Here is a 27,756-nt window from a genome sequence, read left to right as displayed (position 1 = left end):
TTGTAAAATTTTTTTTTGAGGGGTTGTTTGGCGTTGGTTTTAGTCAGGAAGTGCACGCAAAGTTTCTCAACTTATATGATTAAGAATCTTCGGCTGCGTGATCATCGGCGCGACTAGCCAATCAGTGCGCGCCGCACGCAATTGGCGCATTCCGTGAGCCGTAGATAGCGGCATCTCCCCCGAGTATAAGCTCTCGTTCAGCGATAAGTGGAGAGATGATGCGGTTTCCCGCGCTCCATAGATCAATGCATCTCATGGACAAACGAAGAAAACTGCATTACTTTCTCTGTTGCTAGGGTGCGGTTGTTGCTATATATACAGGGCATGACGCAAGCCGACCGTCTGAGCTGACTTCGATGGCTCCGCCTGAGCCGGGTAGCATTTACATAATGCCACCTACACGGACCGTGCCTGACTGCATTGTCGTTACCTGTGCGCCGCGTACAGTGTCTGCATTTATTCTATTCTCGAAGGCTCGCGTATGTACATTAACTGGCAGTAGTAGGCATAGCCTGCCTCTTTTAATTTTTTTAACTCTTACATTGTTATCGGATTACACCACATTATCACAATATGGGTGATACGTGGCATTTTGCAGGCATAATACAAGCTGCACCTAGCCACTCGACTATTGCGGCTATCAGCACATCAATAAATCTTCTTCTGGTGTGTCTTAGTGCCTGAATGTAATATTACCACAAGTTTGCATGATGTAACAAAAAAAAAAGCGAATGCAGCCGGGAGTTGACGGTTGCAGAGTGTTTTCAACATATCTGGTGGCTTGCGTAGTATTGTTTGCAAGATGATATGGTATTGTGATATCCGGTATAAAAATGATGGGAACTGCCATCTGTGATGTCCTCGCTTCAAATCTCTGTCAGGTTAGATGACTAAGCACAGAAATGAATTGCGCCAGTGGCGAGGAGACAGTGGCAAGAGGTGCTTTAGTTGCATCAGCGATCGTCTGCGACCTTGTGGTTGTGACCTGTAGAGCCTATTCTTTTCTGGGCATTATTTTCCTGTCATATTTCAGTTAAATGTTTCCATTAGAGTAAAAAAAAAAGTAATGTATGGCGTGGGACGGGCATTGATGCATGGCTGTGCTCTTTGACCTCTGAACACCATCAGTAGCATTCACAAATAACAGAGTACAATTATAATAGTTTATCTTGTTACTTAAAAATAAATACATAATTCCTGCCTTCTGAACTCTGCAAAGAAAAAAAAGGGGGTGCCTTAGCACTCATTAAATGCTCCATGTTTAATCTTGACGCATTTCATGCCCAGAACGCAGCATTATCGGCCCTTTGCGAAACTCCGAAGCGTTGACCGGCATTCGATATGTAGGGCTAGCTTAGAGCCGAGCAATTTAGGATCATAGTGGTGAGGCTGAGGCCACGCACGGCTGCGTTGCTAGAGCGTTGCGTCGTCTGCTCCTCGTCGTCTGCTCCGTCTGCTCGTGCCGTCGGTCACGTGGCTGCTCCTCCGGCGGACGGCGCAAGCGCGAGCGACGCCAGCGCCGCTCTCCAGGCCAGCGGCGATCGGCGGAAGCGGCGGAGAACAGGGCAACCAGCCGGCGTCTGCTGACGTGCTCGCCACTCCGTCCTCAACCCCGCTGCGTCCCGGTTCTGTGGTGCTTCTCGCTCTTCACGTCAGCCATGGCGCGTCCGACGGTCTACTGCACCAGGCCCGACATCCCGGCTGAGGCGATGGCCAAGCTCAAGCAGCAGTAAGTCGATCCCTCTTGTCCAGTGAGCGCCGCACTGCGCCTCCCTCCGACCGCGCGCCAGCGTTCTGCTGCTGCAACAGCAGTGCCATTCATTCTGTCAGGTTTAGGATCCCCACGTTGTCCGATTGACAAATGTCTCGGATGCATCGAAAACCTTGTCAGGTATATGATCGCATTTGAAGCTAGCAACCGACGCTGAGTTTAAATCGGTCAACCTTTCACTCATTGCTTGGCGGCGCTTGGAGAGGGCACCGAGTTAAAAATCCGTCTGCACCTGTCAAGACGGTGTCGTTCAAACAAAGCCCGCCAAACTGTTATCACACCGCGGAAGATAAACCGCCGTCCGGGGATTCTGTCGTTGAGAACGCGCGCCTTTTAACGGCCCCTTTTTTCCCCCCTTTCGCGGCTTTTCTTTAAAAGCCTTACTTTCTGTGATACGCGCTCACAAGCGTAGCGCAAGCCACGCGCCCTGACACATTCCCGGGACGCTTGTCACAGGCTAGCTGTCTGGTTTAGTGTGTCTAAGTGGGGATGTGCGAGTAGCTAGCCGTTGGATCCCACCCACACGCCTCGTGGGCGTCGCGATTCCGGCCTAGAATTGCCCCCAAGGAAACGGGAAGCTGTGCGGGCCGAAGCACTTGTGTGTGCCGTTGCAAGAGGAAAGGGGGGGGGGGGGGGTGCGAAGGTCAACTGAATGACAACTGTGCGCGCGCGCGTGTAATGATGGTTTGGAGGAAGTTAGCGGTTCGCCGGAGGCACGTTTTGCGCGATCCCTGGCGTGCGTTTGGGAACGAGCTGAAATAACCGGGTGGTGGGCCGCTTATTTTCGGACTCGTCTTGTAATAAAAACTCGGCCGCGGCGCGCTTAGGGAACGCTTGTGTGAGCGGAGGTGAATGCTCCCGTTAAGCGGTGGTTTATTTTTTTTTTTTGTTTAACCAACGAAACTCCGGTACCGGACGTCGCGTCTGTAACGTTCCCGCCGGAACTCTGGCGCCTGACGATGCAGCTCCGGTATGTGTGCTTCCCTGTCCGTGAAATATACGGCGGCGGCCTTGAGTAGAGATAAGTGGCTGTAGCGACATTTCTGCCTCGTTGCACGCATTCATAAAAGCGCGCAAGGCGCTTCGCTTGGCCGATTGCTGCTTATCTCTGCAATCGGTCACTTCAGAGTATGCGCTATGTTTGTTTCTTTGCGTTGGCTACTATTTATCTTAAATCCCAAGGTAAACTGTAACCTGACAGACGTCATGAGCTCTATTGGGACGGCGCATTGCGTATGCAGGAAAAAAACAGGTGCGTCGTACTTCGGCGTTAAGATCCGTTATCTAATCTCGCGGTGCGTCAACATTTGCTTCCGCGATGACGAATTAGGCGAGCGCTATATGCGTAACGCTGGCTTTGTCCCGGAACTGCGGCGCATAACAGCGAAGCCTGCTTCTCAGGAGCTGGTAACGGCTAGTGCTCTCCGCCGACAAAAAACACCTGCGACGAAATGCGAACAGCTGTCTACTTCCGACTAGAATAGCAATTAGGCTGTGCAGCCGTATGCTGTTTTTAGACTGGTGCCTTTCAAGTAGCGCTCAGAGAAAAAAAACCGCTACTGTGCGGTTTTTTTCTCCGACCAACGCAGCGTTAGAGTCGCTATGCCCTTTCTGTTCTTTTTGTTTCAGTAACGTTACAGTTTTACGATCTCCGAGCAGATGACGCAGCTGCCTGTCTGAGAGAGCTCTAATCTGGTTCGCGTTGTGCTACGGGCTGCGCGCGCTCGTTGTTCGCTTTTACAGTTGACAGCTGTGCGCACTTCGCCGCTCCTCGAAGACTGGACAGACGTCGTCATGTCTGGCGCCCCCGGAGGCAGGGAGGGCGTTCTTAAAAGCGGTCCCGTTCTCTGTAGCTCTCTCAAGAGCGAAGCTTTTCTTTTTTTTTCGTTCTATCCGTCGTTCTTTCAGTCGCCGCGGTCGCTCAGTGGTTATGGCGCTCGGCTACTGACCCGAAAAACGCGGGTTCGATCCCGGCCGCGGAGGTCGCATTTCGATGGTGGCGAAATTCTAGAGGCCCGTGCACTGCGCGATGTCAGTGCCCGTTAACGAACCCCCAGGTGTTCGAAATTTCCGGAGCCCTTCACTACGGCGTCCCCCGTAGCCCCAGTCGCTTTGGGACGTTAGACCCCTTAGACTAAACATCCATCGTTCTTTCCTTTGATATTTCACGCTTTCATTTTCTTTCATTCTTCCTTCCCTTTGTATCTCTTTAGCTCGTTCTATCATTATTTCCTTCCTTTATTTAATGGTTTACTTCATTTCGTTCTCATCTCAGACTGCGGTCTTTCCAGAGGAGCCACTCTCCGTAGCCTCTCTCGCTGGTTCCACCCCCCCCCCCCCCCCCCCCCAGGCTTTTTCCGAAGTCTTCAGGGCGCCGAACCGCGCTCTCGGGGGTTGTTTCGGTCCGGAACATCCTCCTCACCCTCTCTCGTTTTTCGGGGGGAGAGCGTTAAGTCTCGCGATGTCTCCTCCTGATTTTAACCGCAGCGAGAGAGAGACAGCTCCACTCCTGATGTTCGGGGAGGCCGAATCGGGGGGTGGGAGGGTGGAGAGGGTGTTAGGTAGCGACTCGATTTGAGGGGGCGTTTCCGTCTCGTCAATGCACATCTCGGGCGCAATCCTCGGAGAAAAAAAATATTTTCAGGCGGCGAGCGTGTTCGGCCGTTTGACAACGTCCTTGGGTGGCGTCAAGCGGAGGGGGGATATGGTCTACGTGAGAAAACATTCTCGGGGCATGAAAGGAGCTTTTGGCGGCGGTTTTTGCTGTCTTATTTTTGGCCCCGGCGGAGTTGAAAAAGGAAGGAACGCACGTGGCCGCCTCCGAGGGTCACCTTGACACAGCCGTGTTGGCTCCCCGGCCTTCGTGCTGGCTGCTTGGGGTGCGGGAAACGTTCCTTTGTGCCGCGCGCCCATAATGGCGGAGACCTTGGCTTCCTTTCGGTTTTTAATGCGCCACGTATTTCGGTTAATGGAACACTTGCGTACTGCGTAAAGCCGTTTTTTTTTCTTCGTTTCCCGCTTGAAAAATGGCCCTTCAGTCCTTGGCTCATGTGAAGGCCGCTCGTTAAGTTTCAGCTCTGATGGCGTTCTTTGGCCGAGTTCTCATGAACCTTCGTTCTCATCAAGTCAACTCTCTGGTCGTTCGTAGTCTTCGACTGATCGTAGTGCGCGCTGTAGGTTCGGATTGCGGATGCGTAGGTTTCGCATTATTTTTGTTTGCGTTCCGCTCGGATTACAGTGGTGTAGCTACTTTCGTTTTGTGTAAACATGAGTTGCGTTTAGGATAACCTTTATCAATCATGCGCTGCACGGCTGCTTTTAAAGCAGGTGTTATCTTTAACTGCTGCGTCGACCCATTTTTTTTTTTGTCCATGGTTTTGACTGCGCCTGTTTTCGTGCGGTAGAAGCTTTCTGCACATGGTGGGTGAAGGAGGGCTGGCTCTTGGGAATTTGTCACCTGCATTCCAGAAGCGCTCAGAGGGTCGGGTACGGTATCCCTGTTAAATTAAGCATAAGTTGAAGATAATAGCATAGGCTACCATCAACACTTCTGTTGTGAGATGCTGCGTGGTGTGTATGCTTCGCAACTGTCGCACCGCCGTATCACGCCGTATTGATGGCATATACGTTCCGCAAATTTCGTCCAGCCCAGCATACGGAACTTTTTTTTTGTTTCATATTAAGCGACTTCACCACTCGCTTAAAGTGAAGCCATTTGCGGAGATTGGATGCGCTGGCTAATGCTTATTATAATGGGCCCCATGTAGTCGGTCAATGAAACACTTTGATTCTTTGCAACTTTCTTCGTTTTTTATTTATTACCCACTACACATAACGTCGTGCTCATTTTATGCCATCTGTGCTGAGAAAGTGGGCAGCAGTCTCTTGATAACGTCGAGCTTCTTTCCGTGCTACATTAAACGGCCGGATCTGCCGCTTAATGCGGACAGCACATGTGCCAGACGGGTGTTCCCCCGGTGCGTATATCGATCAGCTCTGCTCGTGGGGACGGCGAGACCGACAGTGTTTTCTTTTTTTTTCTTTTTTGTCTCTGGTTCGTCCGCACTCGTACTCCGACCAACTCCCCTGTACGTTTCCGCCGATAGCGCTGGCTGCAGCCGGAGTGCGTGACACATTTGACGTACCCTTGTTTCTTGCACTCTGTGCCCGTTGCAACCCGGCCGACATACACCCCGATAAAGACGCCGGAACCCTCTGGAGTGGAGGCTTGATGGCCGACTTTACAGCGTCGCAGGCGTTCTCACGGAGGCTATCGGACGAAGGTTTCGTTGGGGGTGCATGTGTGTTGCTGCAGCGTCGCTGTCGCCGAGAATACCAGAGGGAACATTCACTGGCTCGGAAGACGTCTTTTATGACCTTTCATTTTATGTTGTACCCTCAGGGCGGTGCACTACAGGCGGGGAGTGGGCAGCGCACAAGGATAATGTGAAAGTGAAAAAGCAAGAGCAGCATATCGAACAAGCAAAGGAAGCAGTCGGAATAAGCTGGAAATTCAGTAATGCGTAACACTTACAGAAAGGGCCTAGCCAAGCGATGAAAGATCAGGAATTATTGCAATGGGAAGGTGAAGGCGCTTTCACTCGTATGACGTATACAGTGTTCTTCAATACCAAAGGGAACGAAATTCGAGAATGCGGTTAATGATTACTCCGTAGTGCTTGACAAGCACGGTTTCCCTGTTTTCTGGGTAGCACCTGGTGTGTAATATCCCGAAGCCATTTTCAAGTTTGCGTATTTCTGTGGCATCTGGTCGCTGCCTTTCATACCCTTACTAAAATGGTCTATAGACAGTCTATAGACTTCTTATTGACTCTATTGCCTTCCTATAGATATTTCTTTTTGCCTATTCATAGTCTTATAGACTGTCTATAGACAAGTCTGCTAAAAGTGTATAACCATAAATCTATAAATATTCTATAAACTGTCTATAGGATTTGTATTGTATACAGACTGTTCTCTGGGATTTGTCTACAAACAGTTTATAGACTTGATAGACAGAAGTCTATGGACAGTCTATAGACTGTATACAATTTTTGTAAGGGTATTGGACGGGCCAGCACGGTGAAGAAATGAATCCGAGAAAGTTTGTCTCGCGTAGAATAATTGCGACCTTTATTACTGAAATCTGTGCGACGCGAAACGTGCGAAGGCGGGTACAACAGCCAAATGATACCGAATGGACTTACGATGACTATCTTCTGTGAGAGGCACAGAATGTTTTCTCACGAGTCCGGTTATGCGTTTATTCGTTTCCGATTCACCATGCAATATATCACCCCGCCTCGGTGACTCAGTGGTTAGGGCGCTCGGCTACTGATCCGGAGTTCCCTGGTTCGAACCCGACCGCGGCGGCTGCGTTTTTATGGAGGCAATACGCTAAGGCGCCCGTGTGCTGTGCGATGTCAGTGCACGTTAAAGATCCCCAGGTGGTCGAAATTATTCCGGAGCCCTCCACTACGGCACCTCTTTCTTGTTTCACTCCCTCCTTTACCCCTTCCCTTACGGCCCGGTTCGGGTGTCCACCTAGATATGTGAGACAGTTACTGCACCATTTCTTTTCGTCAAAAACCAATTATTATTATTATGCAGTATTTCCACCGTGTCGTTGGTTCATGTGTCTCGAGTTTTTCGCTGCACTGAACGCACGTGGAGTATAGTAATTGGTTTTTTTTGGGAGAGGAAATGGCGCAGTATCTGTCTCATATATCGTTGGGCACCTGAACCGCGCCGTAAAGGAAGGGATAGGGGAGGAAATGAAAGAAGAAAGGAAGGGAGATGTGCCGTAGTGGAGGGCTCCGGAATAATTTCGACCACCTGGGGATCTTTAACGTGCACTGACATCGCACGAGGGTTAATTGGTTTGATCATAGAAGGTTGTGGCCAAGTACTACACCAGGGTGGCCAAATCCTGCTCTGGTGAGAGAGTGTGTTGTCGGTTCTGGTCACCGAGATAAGGCCGCACTCCAGGCCTGGTTATGCAATTCCATCGACACGCGGATTTGTTTTTTTTTTTAACCCGGTGGAGAGTTGCGCGGCACCAGGATTTGAACCCCGGTCCTCTTGCACGCGAGGCGGATGTTCTACCTCTACGCCATCGCTGCATCCATCGCTACGCCATCGTTGCGGCTGCAGAGCAACTGACCACGGCGGCGGTCAGACCTGTGACGCAGCGGAGGGTGCTAAGAATCTCTGGCTCCGGACAGGCCGCCATTGGAATCTGAACCTGGCAACGTTTAACGCTAGAACTTTAGCTAGTGAGGCTAGCCTAGCAGTGTTGTTTGAGGAATTAGCGGGAATTAAATGGGATGTGATAGGGCTTAGCGAAGTTAGGAGGACAGGTGAGGCGTATACAGTGCTAAAAGACGGACACATACTGTGCTATCGCGGGTTAGAGGATAGACGAGAACTAGGTGTGGGTTTCCTCATTAATAAGGATATAGCTGGCAACGTAGAGGAGTTCTACAGTATTAACGAGAGGGTAGCAGCTATAGTAATTAGGCTGAATAGGAGGTACAAGCTGAAAGTGGTGCAGGCCTACGCACCCACATCCAGCCATGATGACCAGACCGTTGAAAGCTTCTATGAGGACGTAGAATCAGCAATGAATAAAGCAAAATCGCAGTACACTGTACTGATGGGCGACTTCAATGCGAAGGTGGGAAAGAAGCAGGCTGACGACCACGCGGTAGGTGACTATGGGATAGGCTCTAGAAATAGCAGGGGAGAGTTATTAGTCGAATTCGCGGATAGAAATAATTTACGGATCATGAATACCTTCTTCCGCAAACGAGAAAACAGGAAGTGGACCTGGAAGAGCCCCAATGGTGAGATTAAAAATGAAATCGACCTCATACTATGCGCTAAACCTGGCATCATTCAGAATGTGGCCGTCCTCGGAAGGGTGCGTTGCAGCGACCATAGAATGGTAAGGTCTAGAATTAGCTTAGACTTGAAGAGGGAACGGAAGAAGCTAGCGAAGAAGAAGACCATTAACGAGTTAGCCTTAAGAGGGAAAGCACAGGAGTTTAGGATAGCGCTGCAAAACACATATTCGGCTTTAACTGAGGAAGATGATCCTGATGTTCATTCAATGCACGATAACCTGACATCAATAATTACGGAGTGCGCAGTAGAAGTAGGCGGTAGGACAGTTCGAAAAGATACCGGAAAGCTATCTCAGGTGACGAAAGATCTGATTAAGAAGCGCCAAAACATGAAGGCATCTAACACTACCGATAGAATAGAACTAACGGAGCTATCAAAGTTAATAAATAAGCGCAAGGTAGCCGACATAAGGAAGTTTAATATGGAGAGAATCGAGCATGCTATAAAGAACGGAGGTAGCCTAAAAACAGTGAAGAGGAAACTAGGCATAGGTAAAAACCAGATGTATGCATTAAGAGACAAGCAGGGCAATGTCATTAGCAATATGGATAAGATAGTTAACGTAGCCGAAGAGTTCTACACAGACCTGTACAGTAGCCAATGTAATCAGAGCGCTAATGAGAAAGAAAGCAGTGCACAGCAATGCGTCATCCCGCCAGTAACGAAAGATGAAGTAAAGAAAGCCTTAGAAGCAATGAAAAGGGGAAAAGCAGCTGGGGAGGATCAAGTAACAGCAGATCTGTTGAAGGATGGAGGGGACATCGTGCTAGAAAAACTAGCCACCCTGTATACGCAATGCCTTATGACCTCAACTGTACCAGAAGCTTGGAAGAATGCAAACATTATCTTAATTCATAAGAAGGGAGACGCCAAGGACTTGAAAAATTACAGGCCGATCAGCTTACTATCCGTTGCCTACAAAGTATTTACTAAGGTAATCGCTAATAGAGTCAGGGCAACGTTAGACTTTAATCAACCAAATGATCAGGCAGGCTTTCGTAAAGGATATTCCACAATAGATCATATTCACACTATCAATCAGGTGATAGAGAAATGCGCAGAATATAACCAACCTCTATATATAGCTTTCATTGATTACGAGAAAGCATTCGACTCAGTGGAAACCTCAGCAGTCATACAGGCATTGCGTAATCAGGGGATAGAAGAGCCTTATGTCAAAATACTGGAAGATATATATAGCAACTGCACAGCTACTATAGTCCTCCATAAAGTCAGCAATAAAATTCCAATAAGGAAGGGCGTCAGGCAAGGAGACACGATCTCGCCAATGCTGTTCACCGCATGTTTGCAGGAGGTATTTCGAAGCCTGAATTGGGAACAGTTGGGAATAAGAATAAATGGAGAATACCTAAATAATCTGCGATTTGCTGATGACATTGCCTTGCTGAGTCACTCAGGAGGTGAACTGCAAATCATGATCAACGAGTTAGACAGGCAGAGCAGATCGATGGGTCTAAAAATTAACATGCAGAAAACCAAGGTAATGTTCAACAGCCTAGCAAGGGAACAACAGTTCACAATTGGCAGCGAAAGCCTAGAAATTGTGCCGGAATACGTCTACTTAGGGCAGGTAGTGACAGCTGATCCAGATCATGAGAGGGAGATAACTAGAAGGATAAGAATGGGCTGGAGCGCATATGGCAAATTCTCGCAGATCATGAGTGGCAGTTTACCAATTTCCCTCAAGAGGAAAGTGTACAACAGCATAATCTTACCGGTACTCACCTACGGGGCAGAAACGTGGAGGCTAACGAAAAGAGTTCAGCTTAGGTTAAGGACAACGCAGCGAGCCATGGAAAGAAAAATGATAGGTGTAACGTTAAGAGATCGGAAGCGGGCAGAGTGGGTGAGGGAACAAACGCGGGTTAATGACATCCTAGTCGAAATCAAGATGAAGAAATGGGCTTGGGCAGGGCATGTAATGCGAAGGCAAGATAACCGCTGGTCCTTAAGGGTAACGGAGTGGGTTCCAAGAGAAAGTAAGCGTAGCAGGGGGCGGCAGAAGGTTAGGTGGACGGATGAGATTAAGAAGTTTGCAGGCAAAGGGTGGATGCAGCTGGCAAAGGATAGGGTTAATTGGAGAGGCATGGGAGAGGCCTTTGCCCTGCAGTGGGTGTAGTAAGGCTGATGATGATGATGATGATGATGACATCGCACAGCACACGGGCGCCTTAGCGTTTTTCCTCCATAAAAACGCAGCCGCCGCGGTCGGGTTCGAACCCGGGAACTCCGGATCAGTAGTCGAGCGCCCTAACCACTGAGCCACCGCGGCGGGTGCACATGGAATCGCCGTTTCTTTCTTCACGACGTTCAGCTGTAACCTTTTCTCCATAGTTCGAACATGAACCCGCGCTCGCAGCATTCAGAATGACCTTCGGAATATGCGATTCGTCGTAAATAAAGATCTGGGACGCGGCTTGTCCAAGCCGCTCGAAAATGTGAGGTCGACATTTTTGCGCGTAGCACTTACCTTCCCGCCAGTCGAAGGTTATCATACAGCAGGCTTTTCACGCAAATTGTGCGGGATATGTTGAGTGGAATGTACTCCCTGAGGGTATTGTCGATGAAACCAACTCAGTAAAATATAAAAACTTATTGATTGCTTATTTCTCTCCTCAATTTCTGCAAAAACCTTTTTATTTGCCTATTTATTGACTTGTTAATTTCAATGCGTTTACTGTGTTTATTTGTGCTTGCATTTATATTTGTGTTCTACCTTTGTTACCCGTTATTACCATTTGTCCCCCCCCCCCCCCCGCCTTATGTAATGCCCCATTTGGGTCTTTAAGGGAAAATAAATGATGATGATGATGATGATGATACAGTAAGATTATGCCCTCTCAACTACCCGCATTTCCACTCGTAGTAACTGTTTTGACCGCATTTTCTTTCCGAGGACTATTAACGAGTGGGACAGACCTGGCAAAGACAGGATGTAAACCTTTCCTCCACGCGCCTTGAGCTGACATGCTTGACGTGATTGTCTTGAGTTGTTTACTTTCTTTTGTGTGTACTGATTCATTTTGCTTGAGTACAGGCTTTGAGCTAACTTTTTGCTCGTTGTGTACTTTGCCTTTGTTTGCCAATCGAGAAAGATAGGTGCATTCAATTCTGGCTCAAATGCCATCTCTGATTGAAATGTTTACAAATAAATTTCGCGGCCGTTTTGTGCAGCTGTGTGTACACAACACACAGTTCTGCGTGCATCTGTTACGTACCTCTCACATGCAGAGCTAATGGGCGGCATTTCAGCCTTTTCAAACCAGTGGAAAAGTTCAGCTATCTGTCACTTGCAACAGGTCCCCTCCGGACAACTACTCCGGTCGCCTCTTCCAAAAGAAAGAAAAAGAACCGTTCTGCTGGAGTGATTCTTGCTTTCCATTGTTGCTTTTTGCCAACAAATGCGCACGACAGCGGGGTTTCCAGTTACTCTATGCCCCCCCCCCCCTTTTTTTTTTTGACGATGTAACACAACTGTTGACGTTTTGATTCCAATTCCACTGGGGCACACAGTTTTCATCGTAAGCAGTCGGTAGCCCCAGGGTTCTGTCGCCCGAGCTTTACTGGAACAGTGTTTCCTAAACTTCTTTTTGAGGTAATAGAACGGCCTAACACTCTAAAGAGGGAGAATAATTTAAAGTTAGACAAGGAGCGCCTAGAAGTAAATTTAGTGAAGTTTTACATCGCAGAGTAACTCCGTACCCTGTAATGGAAGACTTAGGCCTAATTCGTGAGCTGCGCGCCAACTCCTTCGGGTTTATGTATCAAATTGGCGCAATCGAAAAATTGTCGCCGCGGACCAGGCAAGTCGAGCCCGCGACCAAGAGGAGTACCGAGAATTGTTTCCTCGGCCAGGGTGTCCGATATGTAAACACGAGGACATTGAGGCCGACATTCATCACTTACTGTGGGACTGCCCAGCTCTCAAGCCTACAAGGATCCGGCACCTGATGGTAGCAGGTATTTCACCAAGAAACCCTGCTTCATACATTGCCTGGACGCATGGGACCGTACCATCGTTCTCTACTGGACTTCATCAAATCAGCGAACCTTTTTCCATTCATTTAATCTCTACTACATCATTCATCACACCTTCACCCATCATTGATGCCCTGGAGCAATAAATTTCGCTTAAAAAAAAAAAAACTCTAGAGATGCAGTGGGCGGGATTGTTTCGTGTCCTGGCGTTGTGCTGATCAGGATAGGAATTTTTGCCTCTGCTTTGGGGTGACTCACGGAACTAAATCACCTAGCTGGCGTTTGAGAACCCTATGTATCGATCGGTGCAAAACTGTGACCCGCGTTCGTATCCGAGGTGTAGCCACCGAAGGCTTGCGAACATCACGCTGGCTTTCATTTCGAGCTGGGCTGTATACACATTCGTGGTTTATAAGGCGGTGAATGATCGCAGTGGTGAGCTTCGATAAAGGAGGGCAGCGCTTTTAAATTACAACCCATCTGGACAGGACAGGACTGCGGAAATTAAACAAAGCCCGTCGCATCTATCACGCCTTTCGACGTTAATGAGACAGCCCTGTCGTAACCGAGGCCGTGTACTTACATCGCATCGCTGGTGCAACCGGATAACGGTATATATACAACAAGCGCAGTGGCTCCGTTTCAGCATGCAAGCCTTTCCAACCTTCAGCTGTCAGTCCTCCTCTTCACTCCGCGGGTGGAAAAGAGGGAGAGAGAGAGCGAGTAATTTTGTTTCCACCGACCGCGACATGACGTGTTGCGCAAGTCCAGAGCGCCAGCAAGTGGAAGAGGAGGGATTCCTTTCCCCTCGGTTCTCCCTCTCTTTCCACCCCCTTTTCCCTTCGCATCAGCTGCCCGTTCTTCGGGCTGTTTCTCTTTCAACCCTTTCTCCTCTCTCCCTTCGTGGAAGTGAGCGCGCTCTTGCGTGGCCGCCGTCCGCTTAGTAAGGCCAAGGTCGGAGCCGGCTTTCAGTTGCACGCCGCCGCGGGGAGCTGCAGTTTACTCTCTTCCTCTCTCTTTCTTTCTCTTTCTCTCTCTTTCACTCTCCATCACTCGCACGGCTTCTGCGTGACGCCGTCGTTTCTTTTCTTCATTTTCCTGAAAAAAAATTTCTTTTTTTTTTACGGCCTTGAAAGGTCAAAGCCTTTATCCGATGCGCCTTACTACTAAACCCTCACGAGGCATCAGCTCGCGAACGAAATTTGTATTCGCCGGGCGCCTTGCCGCATGAGCTCATTAACCGCTTTTATTAACTAACTTTTACCAAATTTCTCGTTTCATGTCTATTCGTTCGCTAAATTTCAATCTTAGCCTAACGCTAAAACTGATGGGCAATCTCTCCGCCTCAGTTTTGAAATATGCTACCGGTAAACTATCATCACTGTTTGCCGACAACGTGACGTCATGCCACGGTGCGTCACGCTGTGTGTCATTGCTGGCCAAAACATCTAGCCTACTCTAGTGCCTTTCCGCTAAATTTAATGTTGCGTGCACTGACATCGCACAGCACACGGGCGCCTTAGCGTTTTTCCTCCGCTAAGGCGTCCGTGTGCTGTGCGATGTCAGTGCACGTTAAAGATCCCCAGGTGGTCGAAATTATTCCGGAGCCCTCCACTACGGCACCCCTTTCTTCCTTCACTCCCTCCTTTATCCCTTCCCTTATGGCGCGGTTCAGGTGTCCGCCGATATATGAGACAGATACTGCGCCATTTCCTTTCCCCCAAAACCAATTATTGTTATTATTAATAAAGCGGTCACGGCGCGTGTCGTTTCCTGCTGCACCACGTTTTCAGCAGCTGAACGTTCTGTCTGCCAGGCCGGCCGCACGTGGCGCCACAGATGTAGGGCGATTACAGCTGGCGTCACCTGGCCCTGCGTGTTCGAAGCAGCGGCGAAACACTTGTATTTCGCTATATATATTTTTTTTAATACCGCGGAAAAAAAAAAACCACGGACGGTGTTTGGAAGTCGCTTCGTTTTGGTTTCTCTTCCGATATTTCAACTTGCCATCAGCGGTTTTGAGTTTTTCCGTAATTAAAAGAGTTGTGAACACCCGTGGTTGCAAACAGCTCGTGAGTTGCAAATTTAAATCGCTACGATTTGTCGGGGACAGTTTTAAACAATAGTGCCTTCCATTTGACCGCAGCTACGGCTGCCGTGGCATCCTGGTTAATACTATTACCTCGCTCCAAGAATACCTTTCGATTTTTATGATTTACGCTGGTGCGTGACGCACCTCGTTTACTGCAAGCAAGAATTCCGCGGATTCGTGCAATCTGGGACCTAAGTTTCCAACTCTCCAAATGCTTTTGTGATTGGGGTGACAAGCTGTGCTTTTTCGGCGCGAATCCTTAGTATCAAGGCCCACACGCAATGGTCATGTTTATGCCGTTCAGATAATAATAATAATAATAATAATAATAATAATAATAATAATAATAATAATAATAATAATAATAATAATAATAATAATAATAATAATAATAGGTTTTGGTGGAAGGAAATGGTACAGTATCTGTCTCGTATATCGTTGGACACCTGAACCGCGCCGTGAGGGAAGGGATAAAGGTGACTGTGAAAGAAGAAAGGAAGAGTTGCTGTATAGTGGAGGGCTTCGGAATAATTTCGACCACCTGGAGATCTTTAACGTGCACTGACATCGCACAGTACACGGGCGCCTTAGCGTTTTTCCTCCATAAAAGCGCAGCCGCCGCGGTTGGGTTCGAACCCGGGTCGGGTTCGAGTCGGAGCCGTCGTGGCGGAGTGGTAGCGTCTCCGCCTCAAGCACCAAAGGCCCTGGTTGGATTCCTATCCGTTCAGATATACCATTGCCGAATCCACGTTTATTAGTATTGAAGATGTCTCTGTTTTCAAACTTTGTGCAGTCGGCTCTTGTAACCCGAGCTCGAAGTGCGGGTCGAAAATTCATTCGAATGAATCGGGGGCTCGAATTAACGGGAGAGTCCACTGCATATTTATTTTTCTCGTAGCCTTCGTTCTTCATGCGGTAGCATTATGAGGGGCACGAAGGCGAGAACTGTTCGGTGTCGGCGTTGTGTGAAGACTCCGGCTGCTATAAACGGGGCAGGGAGTGTTTAAGGGAATTCCCCTTTCTCGACCTGCCAGCAATCCCCCTCTCCACATTTAGGGCAGAGGAGGGCGGCGTTGGACTAAGAATGACAGCAAAAATGAATAGAAGAAGCGATCACGTATAGAAATGGAGTAAGAATAGAAACTAAATTAGAATTTAAATAGCATTAGATTTTTAAAACAACCAGATTTGAAGTAGTCAGATCTAAAGAAGAACCAGGTTTGAAATCGAACCAATTTTAAGTAGAACCAGATTTGAAAAAAGAACCAGGTTTTAAACAAAATCAGGTTTTTACCAGAACCAGATTTTAAACAGAACCAAATTTGAAGAAGAACCAGATTTGAAAAAAAAACAGATTTTAAATAGAACCAAATTTTAAATAAAATCAGATGTGAAATATAATATTATTTGAAATGGAAACGTATTTGAAATGGAATCGTATTTGAAATGGAATCGTATTTGAAATAGAATCGTATTTGAAATGGAATCGTATTTGAAATGGAATTGTATTTAAAATGGAATTGTATTTCGGTTAGAATCAGAGTTGGAATAGAATTGGAGCTGGAATAGAATCAAATGGAATAGATTGGCGACAGCAAGAAAAATGCCGCTGCATTTCCTCCGCATTAATCCACTCGATCGTCCCCGAGCTTTTTTCATGCTGCTACGTAACGAGCGGCAATCTCTTTGCGCACTGCATATATGCTGTTCTTCACGGTGTGTCTTCTTTAATCAAAGTTGATTGCAGCTGCACTCTCGATCGTAACCTTAGTCGCGTGAAGCCCCGCCCCCGTTGCCTAAGCGCGCGTGTTTCCACACCCTTGCGCAGCTGCGACGTGACCTGCTGGGACAAGGAGGAGCCCGTGAACTACGACGTGCTGCTGAACAACGTGAAGGGGAAGGACGCCCTGCTCTGCATGCTCACCGACAAGGTGGACAAGAACGTCATTGCCGCAGGTGGGTGTCCACTTTTTCTGTACCTCTTTTGTTTGGCGAGCAGAATAATAATAATAATTGGTTTTGGGGGAAAGGAAATGGCGCAGTATCTGTCCCGTATATCGTTGGACACCTGAACCGCGCCGTTAGGGAAGGGATAAAGGAGGGAGTGAAAGAAGTAAGGAAGAGAGAGGTGCCGTAGTGGAGGGCTCCGGAATAATTTCGACCACCTGGGGATCCTTAACGTGCACTGACATCGCACAGCACATGGGCGCCTTAGCGTTTTGCCTCTGTAAAGACGCAGCCGCCGTTGTCGCGCATTGCCCCGTCAAGTGCACCTATGAAAGGGACAACGTTGTTTTTGACAAGGTTTACTGGGAGTGACGTCAGGGGTGATCCGTATTCATCCCATGCACAGAAACTTAGTTTTTTGCGGCGGCTGCGTCTTTATGGAGGCAAAACGCTAAGGCGACCGTGCGCTGTGCGATGTCAGTGCACGTTAAAGATCCCCAGGTGGTCGAAATTATTCCGGAGCCCTCCACTATGACACCTCTTTCTTCCTTTCTTCTTTCACTCCCTCCTTTATCCCTTCCCTTACGGCGCGGTTCAGGCGTCCAGCGATATCTGAGACAGATACTGCGCCATTTCCTTTCCCTAAAAACCAATTATTATTATTATTATTATTATTATTATTATTATTATTATTTTTGTTAAAATACATTTGTGTCCTCCATTCACTTAATTAGTCTCCGTTTGACAACTTTAGATGACGGTGTTCCTGTAGAAGACCGACGTTTCTTGTAGAAAGAAAATTATATGGGAGCTTATATTATCCGAGAAACTTTCATTCATTCATTCATTCATTCATTCATTCATTCATTCATTCATTCATTCATTCATTCATTCACTCACTCAAGACACTCACAGGCTCCAAATAGGATTATTGTGTGAGGGGGGCATGTACAGGAAGTGAAGGACACAAAAGGAGACAAAAGCAAATCATGCATCATTATGCAACAGGTGACAACTAACAAAGGTTACTAAAAGTTGATTAGCAGAGTACAAGGCAGCGTATAAAGCAACTAAGAAAATCACAGGAGTACTTGCTCTTTGAAGGCTGCAGGGTCATGAATGGCAGCAATGCGATCAGGAAGGTCATTCCAGTAGATTACGGCACGCGGCAGCGCTGATGAATTGAAAGCTGTGGTTCGACCGAACCCTACCGTGGCGGCTGCGTTTTTATGGAGGCAAAACGCTAAAGCGCCCGTGTGCTTTGCGATGTCAGTGCATGTTAAAGATCCCCATGTGGTCGAAATCATTTCGGAGCCCTCCACTACGGCACCTATAATTCTTCCTTTCTTCTTTCACTCCCTTCTACCCCTTCCCTTACGGCGCAGTTCAGGTGTCCGCCGATATATGAGACAGATACTGCGCCATTTCCTGTCCCCAAAAACCAATTATTATTATTATTCGACCGAATATGCGGCTAAAACTGTGGTGATTATAAAGACGACGGGATGTGCGATGTGGTTCGGCAAGGGAGAGGGTTTATGTCATATACCTTAATTTGTGTTAGTCGTAACCGAGAGCATTTATTTTGCAAGTGTTTGGTGCTTTTTTTGCCTTAGTTGCCTTGGTTTGGTATTAATACTCAAGTACACTCCTGACTGCTACATCAAGTCACAGAATTTCAACATTGTGCTCAGCTTTGTGGCATGCCTTCATTTTTCTGTGCATATTACGGAGCAGCTAAAGTATGCTACAGCAAGCTCAATTCTTTCAGAAATATTTTCGTTCAAGTGTTACAACGGTTATTGGAACACTGACAGGATGCCTGAGGGCGGCTCCACTTAGGTTCACGCTCCGGAACGCAGTCTGCAAAGACAGTAAAATTCGCAACGTTTTTCTCTGGTTTAAAAAATCATAAAATTCAGCGAGAGTTACCCAGGTGGCACACGATGTTGGGCCTATGTCGGCCCACGTTGGCCATAGTAGCTGGGGTAGCCCCTGAAATACCTACAACGGTGTCCTGTGGGGAGCTTGGGGGCTTGCTCTTGTAGAACCCGCATTGGTCCATGCCCGTGTTCAATGGGCTGCCCACATTGGTTCCTACTCCTGACATGGGGCCCAAGCAGCATAGGTAATCGGTCCAATATTGGAATTGGTTGGAATTGGAAAGGGGCCTGTGTTTTGGAACCAGCGTTGGGCCCATATGGCCCGTATGGACCCATATGGCCCGTATGGACCCATATGTGAGGCTGTGGGTCCTCCACCTCACAGCTTACTTTATGCTGCATGGTTGGCGTAAATGTTCAGTTTTTTTTTTGTAGCTGTGTCATTTACCCCCCCCCCCCCCCCCTTTCCTAAACCATGCATTCTTGCCATCCTTCATTGGCAAAGCGAGGATGTGAGAGAAATTCTTGTAGGACATATGAAGTGCCTTCCCTTGTGAAAAAAGCTGTATGGTACAATAAACTCATACAGGTTTGCCATACAAGTATCTACAGCTATCGTATGTATGTCAAGCAAATGTCATGCATTCTTACAAAATCATACATATATCAGGCTTATGTCATACAGTATACAACAAATTGTATGACAATATGGCAGTGATTACTCAGTGGCAGTCACCCAACCGCAGGTGGATGCCCCTTATTACAAAGCCACGCTTATTACAACCATATTGCAAGTCTAGTGCACAAGCTTGGAGGATTCACCTAAACATGTGACCAAAGTTAAGTGGCATTTGTATGACGAAGCCTGTATGAGGTTACTGCATCATACAGCTTTTTTCAGTATGATTTAGGGCACATATGCCTGCTTCTACCATAGTATCCCAAGCAGCACTGGCAATTGGCCCAATATTGGTAGAGGGATGGTTTCATACTGGCCCTTTGTAGGCGCATCCTTTGCCAATGCATTTCCAGTATGTGACCTTGTTCTTCGGTGACCTGATCGAAAAACCCTGTGGTCAGGTTTTATGAACATGTCGTCTAGCTGTGTCCTAATATCTGCATATAGTGCGCTGTGTTGTGCGTGTAAGGTTAACATTCTCATTGGAATTTGTTCCAGGGGACAAATTGAAGATTGTGGCCACCATGTCAGTCGGCTTCGACCACATTGATTTAGCGGAGTGCAAAAACAGGTACTTCGAGCTTTTTGGTTTCAAGTCAAACTGCTTCAAGAAAAAAAAAAACACTTTACTTAATGAAAGAGCATTGCTTACCAGGCCCTGAATGGCTGAATAGCCGTTAAATAAATCCGGAATCTGAGAGCTTAATCTCTCAGACCGAACCAGGATTCGTGCCCTGCAGTTTTAATCGACAAAGATCCACTCATCACTTATTGAGTTATACATCAGAATGTTTTGCATTCGCTTAGCAACATTGGCGTTTTTCGTTCAGATTAGGCATACGTTAGCCGTACGTTTTTTTTTTTCTTTCGAGAAAAACGGTTTTGCTTGTAACACCTCATAGAACTATGTGTATTGATTCTGTCAGGTCGCGAAAAAAATGTGGATTAGTTACCTTTATATCTGAAAATTCCGCGTATTTTATTGAGAACGCTGCATTTAAGTTTCAGCATACTTTCTTTTATAACAAAATGGGTCCAGTCACAGTGTGTGCCTCGTCTCATCCTTGTCCATCGTCGTTTGACTGGTTTACTTGTTGAAGACCATGTACCAACGGACGCAGATCGCAACTCTTCATTTTTCTTTCCTTCCTTCTTTCTTTCTTTTTTTCTTTCCTTTCTTTTTTCTTTCCTTCCTTCCTTCTTTCTTTCATCTTTTTTCTCTTTCTGTTCTTTTCTTTTTCTTCCTTCCCTTCTTCCTTTCTTGTTTCCTTGGACACAGACCAAGAGAACCGGGTTCCAATGCTTTATCTTTTTTTGTTTCAGGAAAATTCCGGTGACCAACACGCCCGACGTTTCCTCGGACTCCGTGGCCGAACTGACTGTTGCCCTGTCCTTGGCCGCCGGACGGAGAATCGTGGACTGCGCGAATGCCATCAAGGCGTCAGTACTGTGTTTCTTCCTCGAGGTTTTAGACTGTGTGTCACATACGGACTCTCTTCTAATGCCTGTAGTGTTCAAGCTTCCTCATGCGTAGGGTTCTCCGGTGGGAAGGAGGCAAATAATAATAATAATTGGTTTTGGGGGAAAGGAAATGGCGCAGTATCTGTCTCATATATCGTTGGACACCTGAACCGCGCCGTAAGGGAAGGGATAAAGGAGGGAGTGAAAGAAGAAAGGAAGAGAGGGGTGCGGTAGTGGAGGGCTCCGGAATAATTTCGACCACCTGGGGATCTTTAACGTGCGCTGACATCGCACAGCACACGGGCGCCTTAGCGTTTTTCCTCCATAAAAACGCAGCCGCCGCGGTCGGGTTCGAACCCGGGAACTCCGGATCAGTAGTCGAGCGCCCTAACCACTGAGCCACCGCGGCGGGGCAGGAAGGAGGCAAAGAAATCAGTTTTTTTTTCGGGGCGTCCTCTGCCCCCCCCCCCCCCCCCCCCCCCCCGCAAGGTTCGAGGAGGGTCCTTTAGAAGTGCTAATCAACCTCACTTGTATTTCCTTTCCAGGAACTAATGTTTGTGTGCTTCTGTTAGAACTTTGGTTCTTTTGTTCTGGTTTCGTTTCAATGCCTTTTTTTTTTCTCAGTGCGAAATAGACACGACGTAGCAAGTAAATACGAAGGACAAATGCTTTGCTACTTCCTATTTTTCGCTTAAAAAGAAGTGCATTCGAATTAATAAAACCATCTGGCCAGTCTTTGTACTCTTAACAAGCGTTTAATTCGTTGCTGATAGTGCACTTCTCGACATTCCCGCCGCAGATGAAGCTTTGAGAAAGAATTTTCCAGCAATCCTCCGAGGAGCTAGGAAAACTAGGGCTCGAAATTTCAATAAAACTTTCTCCGGGACCCTTTCTGTTCTTCCAGTATATTGTAGATGTAAAGAGGAAAAAAAGAAACTCGCAGAAACGGTTAGACTAGAATCACTAAATAAGTCTTTATTTAGTGACTCTAGGTTAGACTGTGTAACGCGATATTCAGCAATAGCTGTTTAGGCGTTTAGTCACGTGACCACTGGTGTAGTGGTCACGTGATGCAGCCCTGCACTGGCAGGCGGCTGTTGCAAACAGAGCTACGCGCAGACTCATGCGACCCAGGTTGACCGTGATGTAAGGTCACATGACATTAACGTCACGTGACTTGAATGTCACGTGACGGCTACGACGGCGATGAGAAAGCGATGGATGGGCGCCTAACAGCTCTCGCTGTAATAAGTGTGTCGGCATGCGTACAGCTCGACGCCGAATAATCCGATCTCCGCCTTGTTTCGCAGGGGCGAGTGGATCCACTCGTGGGGTCCCATGTGGATGTGTGGCCAGGGCCTGCAAGGCGCCACGGTGGGCTTCATCGGCATGGGCCGCATCGCCCAGAGTGTGCTCAAGTGCATGAAGGCCCTCTACATTGGCAAGGCCATCTACTACGACAAATTCCAGCCCATCAAGCCAGGTGAGGAAGCACAGCACTCCTCTGGAGCAGCCATGCAGTGTGTGCGAAGGCGCAGGCTTCGTCTACCTCGAAATGCGCCCATTTCATGCCCGCCTGTATTTGTATTTATTCGAGGCACAAAGAAAGATCCTTGGTTTATCCTTGTACTCGTAGATACTATCGCCTTTAAATTTTTCTCTCGCCGTTATCTGCCAGGCTCTGTCTACCTCGAAATGTGCCCATTACATGTCCGCCTGTATTTATATCTTTTCGAGGCACAAAGACCCTTAGTTTATCCTTGTACTCGTGTAGATAATATCGCCTTTCATTTTTATCTCGCCGTCATCTGCCAGGCTGCTATGTCCTCTTCAGGCCTCGTTCATGTGTCCTCTTCAGGCCTCGTTCATGTTCGTAGGCCTAATTTGTGTTGGTCAGATGTTTAGGGGAATCCCCCAAGGTGGAGTAGATTTGTAATACGGGAGTGATTACTCATTGACATCCACCCAAGCGCAGCCATACGGCAACAAAGGAAAGCTATACAGCGTTCTCAGAAGCGTCGCAGTTAAAGAAAAAAAAAGACGATGGCCTAGCTCTGCTAGGCCAGGATACGCGTAGCGAAAGCGCGGCGACATCTGGTTCGGAATAGTTAATACATGAAAGGCGCGCATTCACTAGATGCGCCTTTATTCTTGATTAAAACTTGAGCTGCCGTGGCGGAGTGTTAGCGTCTCCGCCTCAAACGCCAAAGACTCTGGTTCGATTCCTAGCCTCGACTCAGGGTTCTTTTTTTATTCAGTGGGTGTGCGGGGGTCTCAGCGGCTCGCCACTGACCACGCGGTCGGTGGCGGAAGCAGCTGGCGGCGGCGCGGCGCCGTGGCTGGTCACGTGGTTCGCCACGTGACCAGTCACGTGGTGCGGTGCGACCTCGGCGGGACTTGCGAGCACGGCGAAAGTGTGATTTCGTGGCCGATGTAGCTTTCGCTACAAAGTTCGTCCTGGTACGGGGTTCGAACCCGGGACCACCGCTTTACCGGAGCAGCCGCTCTACAAACGGAGTTGAGCTAACCGGGACAGCAAGCCAATGGTAGGGCGAGAGCCATATTTCTGCGCTTGGGTGGATGTCAACGAGTAATTACTCTTTTATTCCTAATTTGTGGGGAAAAAAAATTGAAAGCTGTCTGTCATGTGCATCGTGTAACTGCAACGGTTGGGTGGCCTGATCCTTGCAGCTGAGGAAATGGGGGCCGTGGCCTGTTCGGTGGACGAAGTGGCCGCCCAGTCGGACTTCATCATCACCCTCACCAACCTGACCGACGAGACGAGGGGCATGTTCAACAAGAGCTTCTTCTCCAAGATGAAGAAGACCGGCGTCTTCGTCAACACCAGCCGGTCTGCTCCCGTCTGCTCTCTGCGGCGCACTGCTGTGCTCTCAAATCTGTTCGAAAGTCTTTGCACTCTCATCAACCCTAGGGTTTAAAAAAAAGAAAAAACCCAGCTCATGTGAAAGTTCGCAGACACTTTTGGATAGTTTAATTCGAAGATCGCAGTCTTGGGAGGCTTTAGTGTAGAGGACTGGAAGCAAACAAAGTTTCGTATTAATCTACAGATTCAGCTATAGGAGAACATGATTTACGTTAATTAAGCAAACTTGAGCGCGCTGATGACTTTTTTAATCGTGACTTTTTATATGAAAAGTCAGTGATATAAGTAACTACTGTACTTACAGTAGGCCGAAGGCCCCACCGAAGGGAAGCAGATATAGTTCGTAAAGATTGTGAATGAGATAAAGCAGATATATGTCCAACATTCCTTAACAAAAATTTTGAATATTGAAAAATTGTAAGGTACTGTTATGGAAATGTTGAAGGTACTGGTCCATTCTTCCTATATGCAGCAAAAGCTTTCTTTTGAAGTTTTTCCATCGCTCGCGTGAAGCAGTTGAGACTGCCCTAAAAAACTAATGGGAAGCAGCAAAAACGTTAATAGAAAAAAAAAATGCAAGCCTGTCGAAGGGCGATCTGCGGATATATTGATTTTTATAGAGCAATCTTAAAATATATTAAAAAATTGCGTTCATAAACTCTTTACTGTTCGAAATTGCTTTTGTCCACAGTTGTTGGGTATGAGAGTTGTGCGACATGTATAGCTTGTAGGGTGGACGACCGGCTGCGCGTTACGTATAGTTAGCAGGACTAACGCTATGTCGACGGGGGCGTTAACTATAAGGACACGGCGCTTGTGGCGCGCTTACCGACGGTTTCTGGTACCACACATGCGGGGTTTTGTGAAGTGGGCGGAAAGGCCCGCTCGATGTCGTCCATTCGGTGCGGCTCTGTAAGCGAGCCTTCCCGGGGTGGCCACGCGGTGCGCTATTCGATGTATGGAAGATGCCGAAAAACTTTAGTTCGATATAGGCGCACAGGGCTCCTACGCTTTTACATCGGAATTTCCGGTGGCTATTTGAGACGTTACACGTACAGTATGGTACACTGTTAAAGGGAACATGCGGTCGCGTGAAGTTGACTTTCCGCGAGGTGGTGCTGCAGAAAGCCAGAAGGAATGCCAAGCTGGTTATAGTCCGGAGTTTTTTGTACGCGTATGTGTACTGTACGCGTTGAGTGGCATGTAAACCAAGTCACTCACACGTGGATAATCTAGCCAGGAGAAAATGTTGCTTATTTCGCACGGAACGCGACCACAGAATGGAAAGAGCCAATTAAGCAGCGACAAGAGGTGATCGATGCGTTGTGGGTGTGAAAAATGAGATCCATGCACGGGGACAGGATGCCGAAAAAAAACTCCGGACCATTATCAGCTCGGCATTCTTTCCGGCTTTCCGCAGCAGCAGCGCCTTGCGGAAAGTCAACTTCACACGACCGCATGTTCCCTTTAACAGTGTACAATACTGTACATAACCAGGCCCTAATGCAGTGATGAAAGTACAGATGTACAGTAATGACAGATGCACCGTGTAAGATATGAGTCATGATTTGCGAGAAAACGAACCTGGGCGCCAGTTATGCGACTGTTTTCTCGGTAAGCCAATTTAAAATAAGTTGGCTCATAAACACAGCGTCTGATCGGACCCGCAATCATTTTCTGTGCGTCATGAAATTCCGCACCGGATTCGTTCTTGGCCATAATAGCCATCATCTGCATACTATAATGCGAGAATCCGTGATACACTCTAAAGCTGTGGTGCGCATTCGACGTTTATTTGTTGGGTCGCGAGTCTTTGTGACGTTGCAGTGCTTACGTCATCAACCATGCTGCTGCACTGCACCTGTTTTCGCAGAGGTGGCGTGGTCAACCAGGACGATCTGTACGACGCCCTGAAGAACGGAGTCATCAGGGCCGCCGCCATCGATGTGTCCCTGCCCGAACCTCTGCCCAAAGACCACAAGCTGCTGACTCTCAGGAACCTCAGTGAGTGACTGCACATGAATTTATCTTTCAGTAGGCCTCCAACATATATGGCATCTGATGCTTAGAGCTTGCTTTGAAAAAATGGGTTTGAAATGGGTTTGAAAAGCACCGGTTAAAAGTAATGGACTGCAGATATCTCGTTACTAATGGTCAGTTCATGTGCAGAAATGTTACAAAAATGTAAAGAATACTGGGAGGTTTAGCAGAAAAAAATGGTCGCGATGTATATTGGCGCTGAAAATTTTTAACAATTGATTGTTCAAGGATGATGAAACTCGGTGCAAATACGCAAGCGTGTACGGTATTTCCAGATCAAAATTCAAAACTGCTGCATAATCTTTCAATGTAACAATACGATCAGACGCGTATCCAATCCAGGGTGGAACCCTCCGCCCCCCCCCCCCCCCCCCCCGCTTGCTCGATGAAAAACGTTACCTTTTTCCCTTCCCGAAAATGATTTTTGGCTACGTGCCTCATCACTACCATAAAAATATTGTTATTTTGAGGCTAGGGTTAGTTTTTGCATGAATTAACTTTCAGTAGGCCTCCAACATGTATGGCATCTGATGCTTTGAGCTTGGTTTGTTCAAACCCGTTTCTTCAGTTATGTTAACATTCTATGTATTTTTGCTAGCAGAAATGGGTATTATTTTTTAACACTCTATATCACAGGTAGTACAGCTTTAAAGCATTGGTTTTGATGCCACTGAAATCAGGTCTTGCCACCAATAAATCGTTCACCCGCTGCTATGGTTCAGTGGCTGCGACTTCGGCTTCTGAAAAAGTTCTTGCACCCGAGGGTGTGCTCTAGAGGACAGCGCACTTCCTGCTTACTCCGTTCTGTTTAGAGTGTAGGTGCAGCAAAGTAGTGCGTCCTAGACTCACTGCCTTTTTTTCTTAAATAAATCTGAGGCAATCTGCCCCTAGCAGCGCAGGCAATTGGCCCAATATTCGAGATGGGTGGTTTTACTCCGTTCCTTGGCAGGGCCAGTTTTTACCTACACATTTCCAATATTGGATACTCCGGTCCTTGGCAGGGCCAGTCTATACCAACCCATTTCCGATATTGGACCGGTTACCTGCGCTGCTTGGGGCATTATATACGAGACTTCCGAAACCAGCCATTATAAAACATTATATCCATGACACAGCACTTGTCTCTCAAGGAGGCTACACGCGTGAGAGTACCGATCAGCCGATGTGACGCGCCCGCCGCAAGAAGCCTAGCTACTAATCCCGCTCATATTCAACTGCGTTGAATGTTGAACTCACGATATATACTCGGACGCGATATTTGATTAATCTTGCGATCTTCAACTCCTGTCACATTAATATGGCGTGTTTAAATCTTCTTCGTTGCAGTCGTGACACCGCACATTGGCAGCTCCGAGATCAGCGTCCGAATTCAGATGGGCTTGCTAGCCGTGGACAACATCATCAACGTCCTTCAGGGCAAGCCGACCCGCAGCAAGCCGGTCAACATGTGAACCATGACCTCGGGAGCAAGTGGCGGTGACCAGACAATCAGTTCACTGGTAGCCACCCACCCCTGGTCCGCGTGTGTCGATTTTAATTTAAAGAAAAAAAATTCTCATTGGTTCCTGGTACAGGTGTATGTTTGTGTGTGTGTGTGTGAGCCGTTGCAAACTTTGTCCGCATATGCTTGTTCTCTGAAAAACACATTTTTTCGCACCCTTTCATCTGTCATTATCTTGCCTGTGGCCCTTCGTAGCTTTAATAAAATTGTGCCAACTTGTGGTTGAACTACCATGCTTATCCTTCTTTTTTTCGAATCTGTTAAAACATTTTAAGTAGTTTTTTATCTGTTAAGTCTCTCCTCGGAGCGACATATCCAAGAAAGAGTGCCCCCTCCCCCGCTCCCACTGCTCGGTTTTCGGGCATGGGATTTTCGGGGATGCCTGCATGCTTTGGCTAGCCCATGTGGTGTGATAACAATGTGGGGCGTACGTACACCCCACGAAATTATACCCACACTGGTGTAAGCTAATCACTGAATTATTCGTGTTGAGCAAGAACCTAAACCGTAGCAAATTTCACTCCCTCTCAATGAGTCTCTCAATCAGTGCAAATAATTTTGATACATTTTCTGCCAAGACAAAATGTAATGCT

The 27,756-nt window shown here is 47.6% G+C and overlaps 1 protein-coding gene across 1 annotated transcript; it reads left to right on the top strand.

The window, feature by feature from the left end:
• Nucleotides 1-1,540: 1,540 nt before the first annotated feature.
• On the top strand, nt 1,541-27,390 carry LOC144133226 (glyoxylate reductase/hydroxypyruvate reductase-like). Its single transcript, XM_077666125.1, has 8 exons — nt 1,541-1,729; nt 16,597-16,724; nt 19,776-19,848; nt 20,601-20,717; nt 22,049-22,221; nt 23,430-23,589; nt 25,496-25,626; nt 26,989-27,390. Exons 1-8 carry the CDS (start codon nt 1,659-1,661, stop codon nt 27,111-27,113), a joined length of 978 nt encoding a protein of 325 aa, XP_077522251.1. The 5' UTR covers nt 1,541-1,658; the 3' UTR covers nt 27,114-27,390.
• The last annotated feature ends 366 nt before the right edge of the window (nt 27,391-27,756 follow it).

Source organism: Amblyomma americanum, chromosome 5, assembly GCF_052857255.1.
Source record: "Amblyomma americanum isolate KBUSLIRL-KWMA chromosome 5, ASM5285725v1, whole genome shotgun sequence".
In the NCBI taxonomy this organism is placed as follows: Eukaryota; Metazoa; Arthropoda; class Arachnida; order Ixodida; family Ixodidae; genus Amblyomma; species Amblyomma americanum.
Note: the sequence above shows the minus strand (reverse complement) of the source record. Positions and strands in the feature narration are given on the sequence as shown.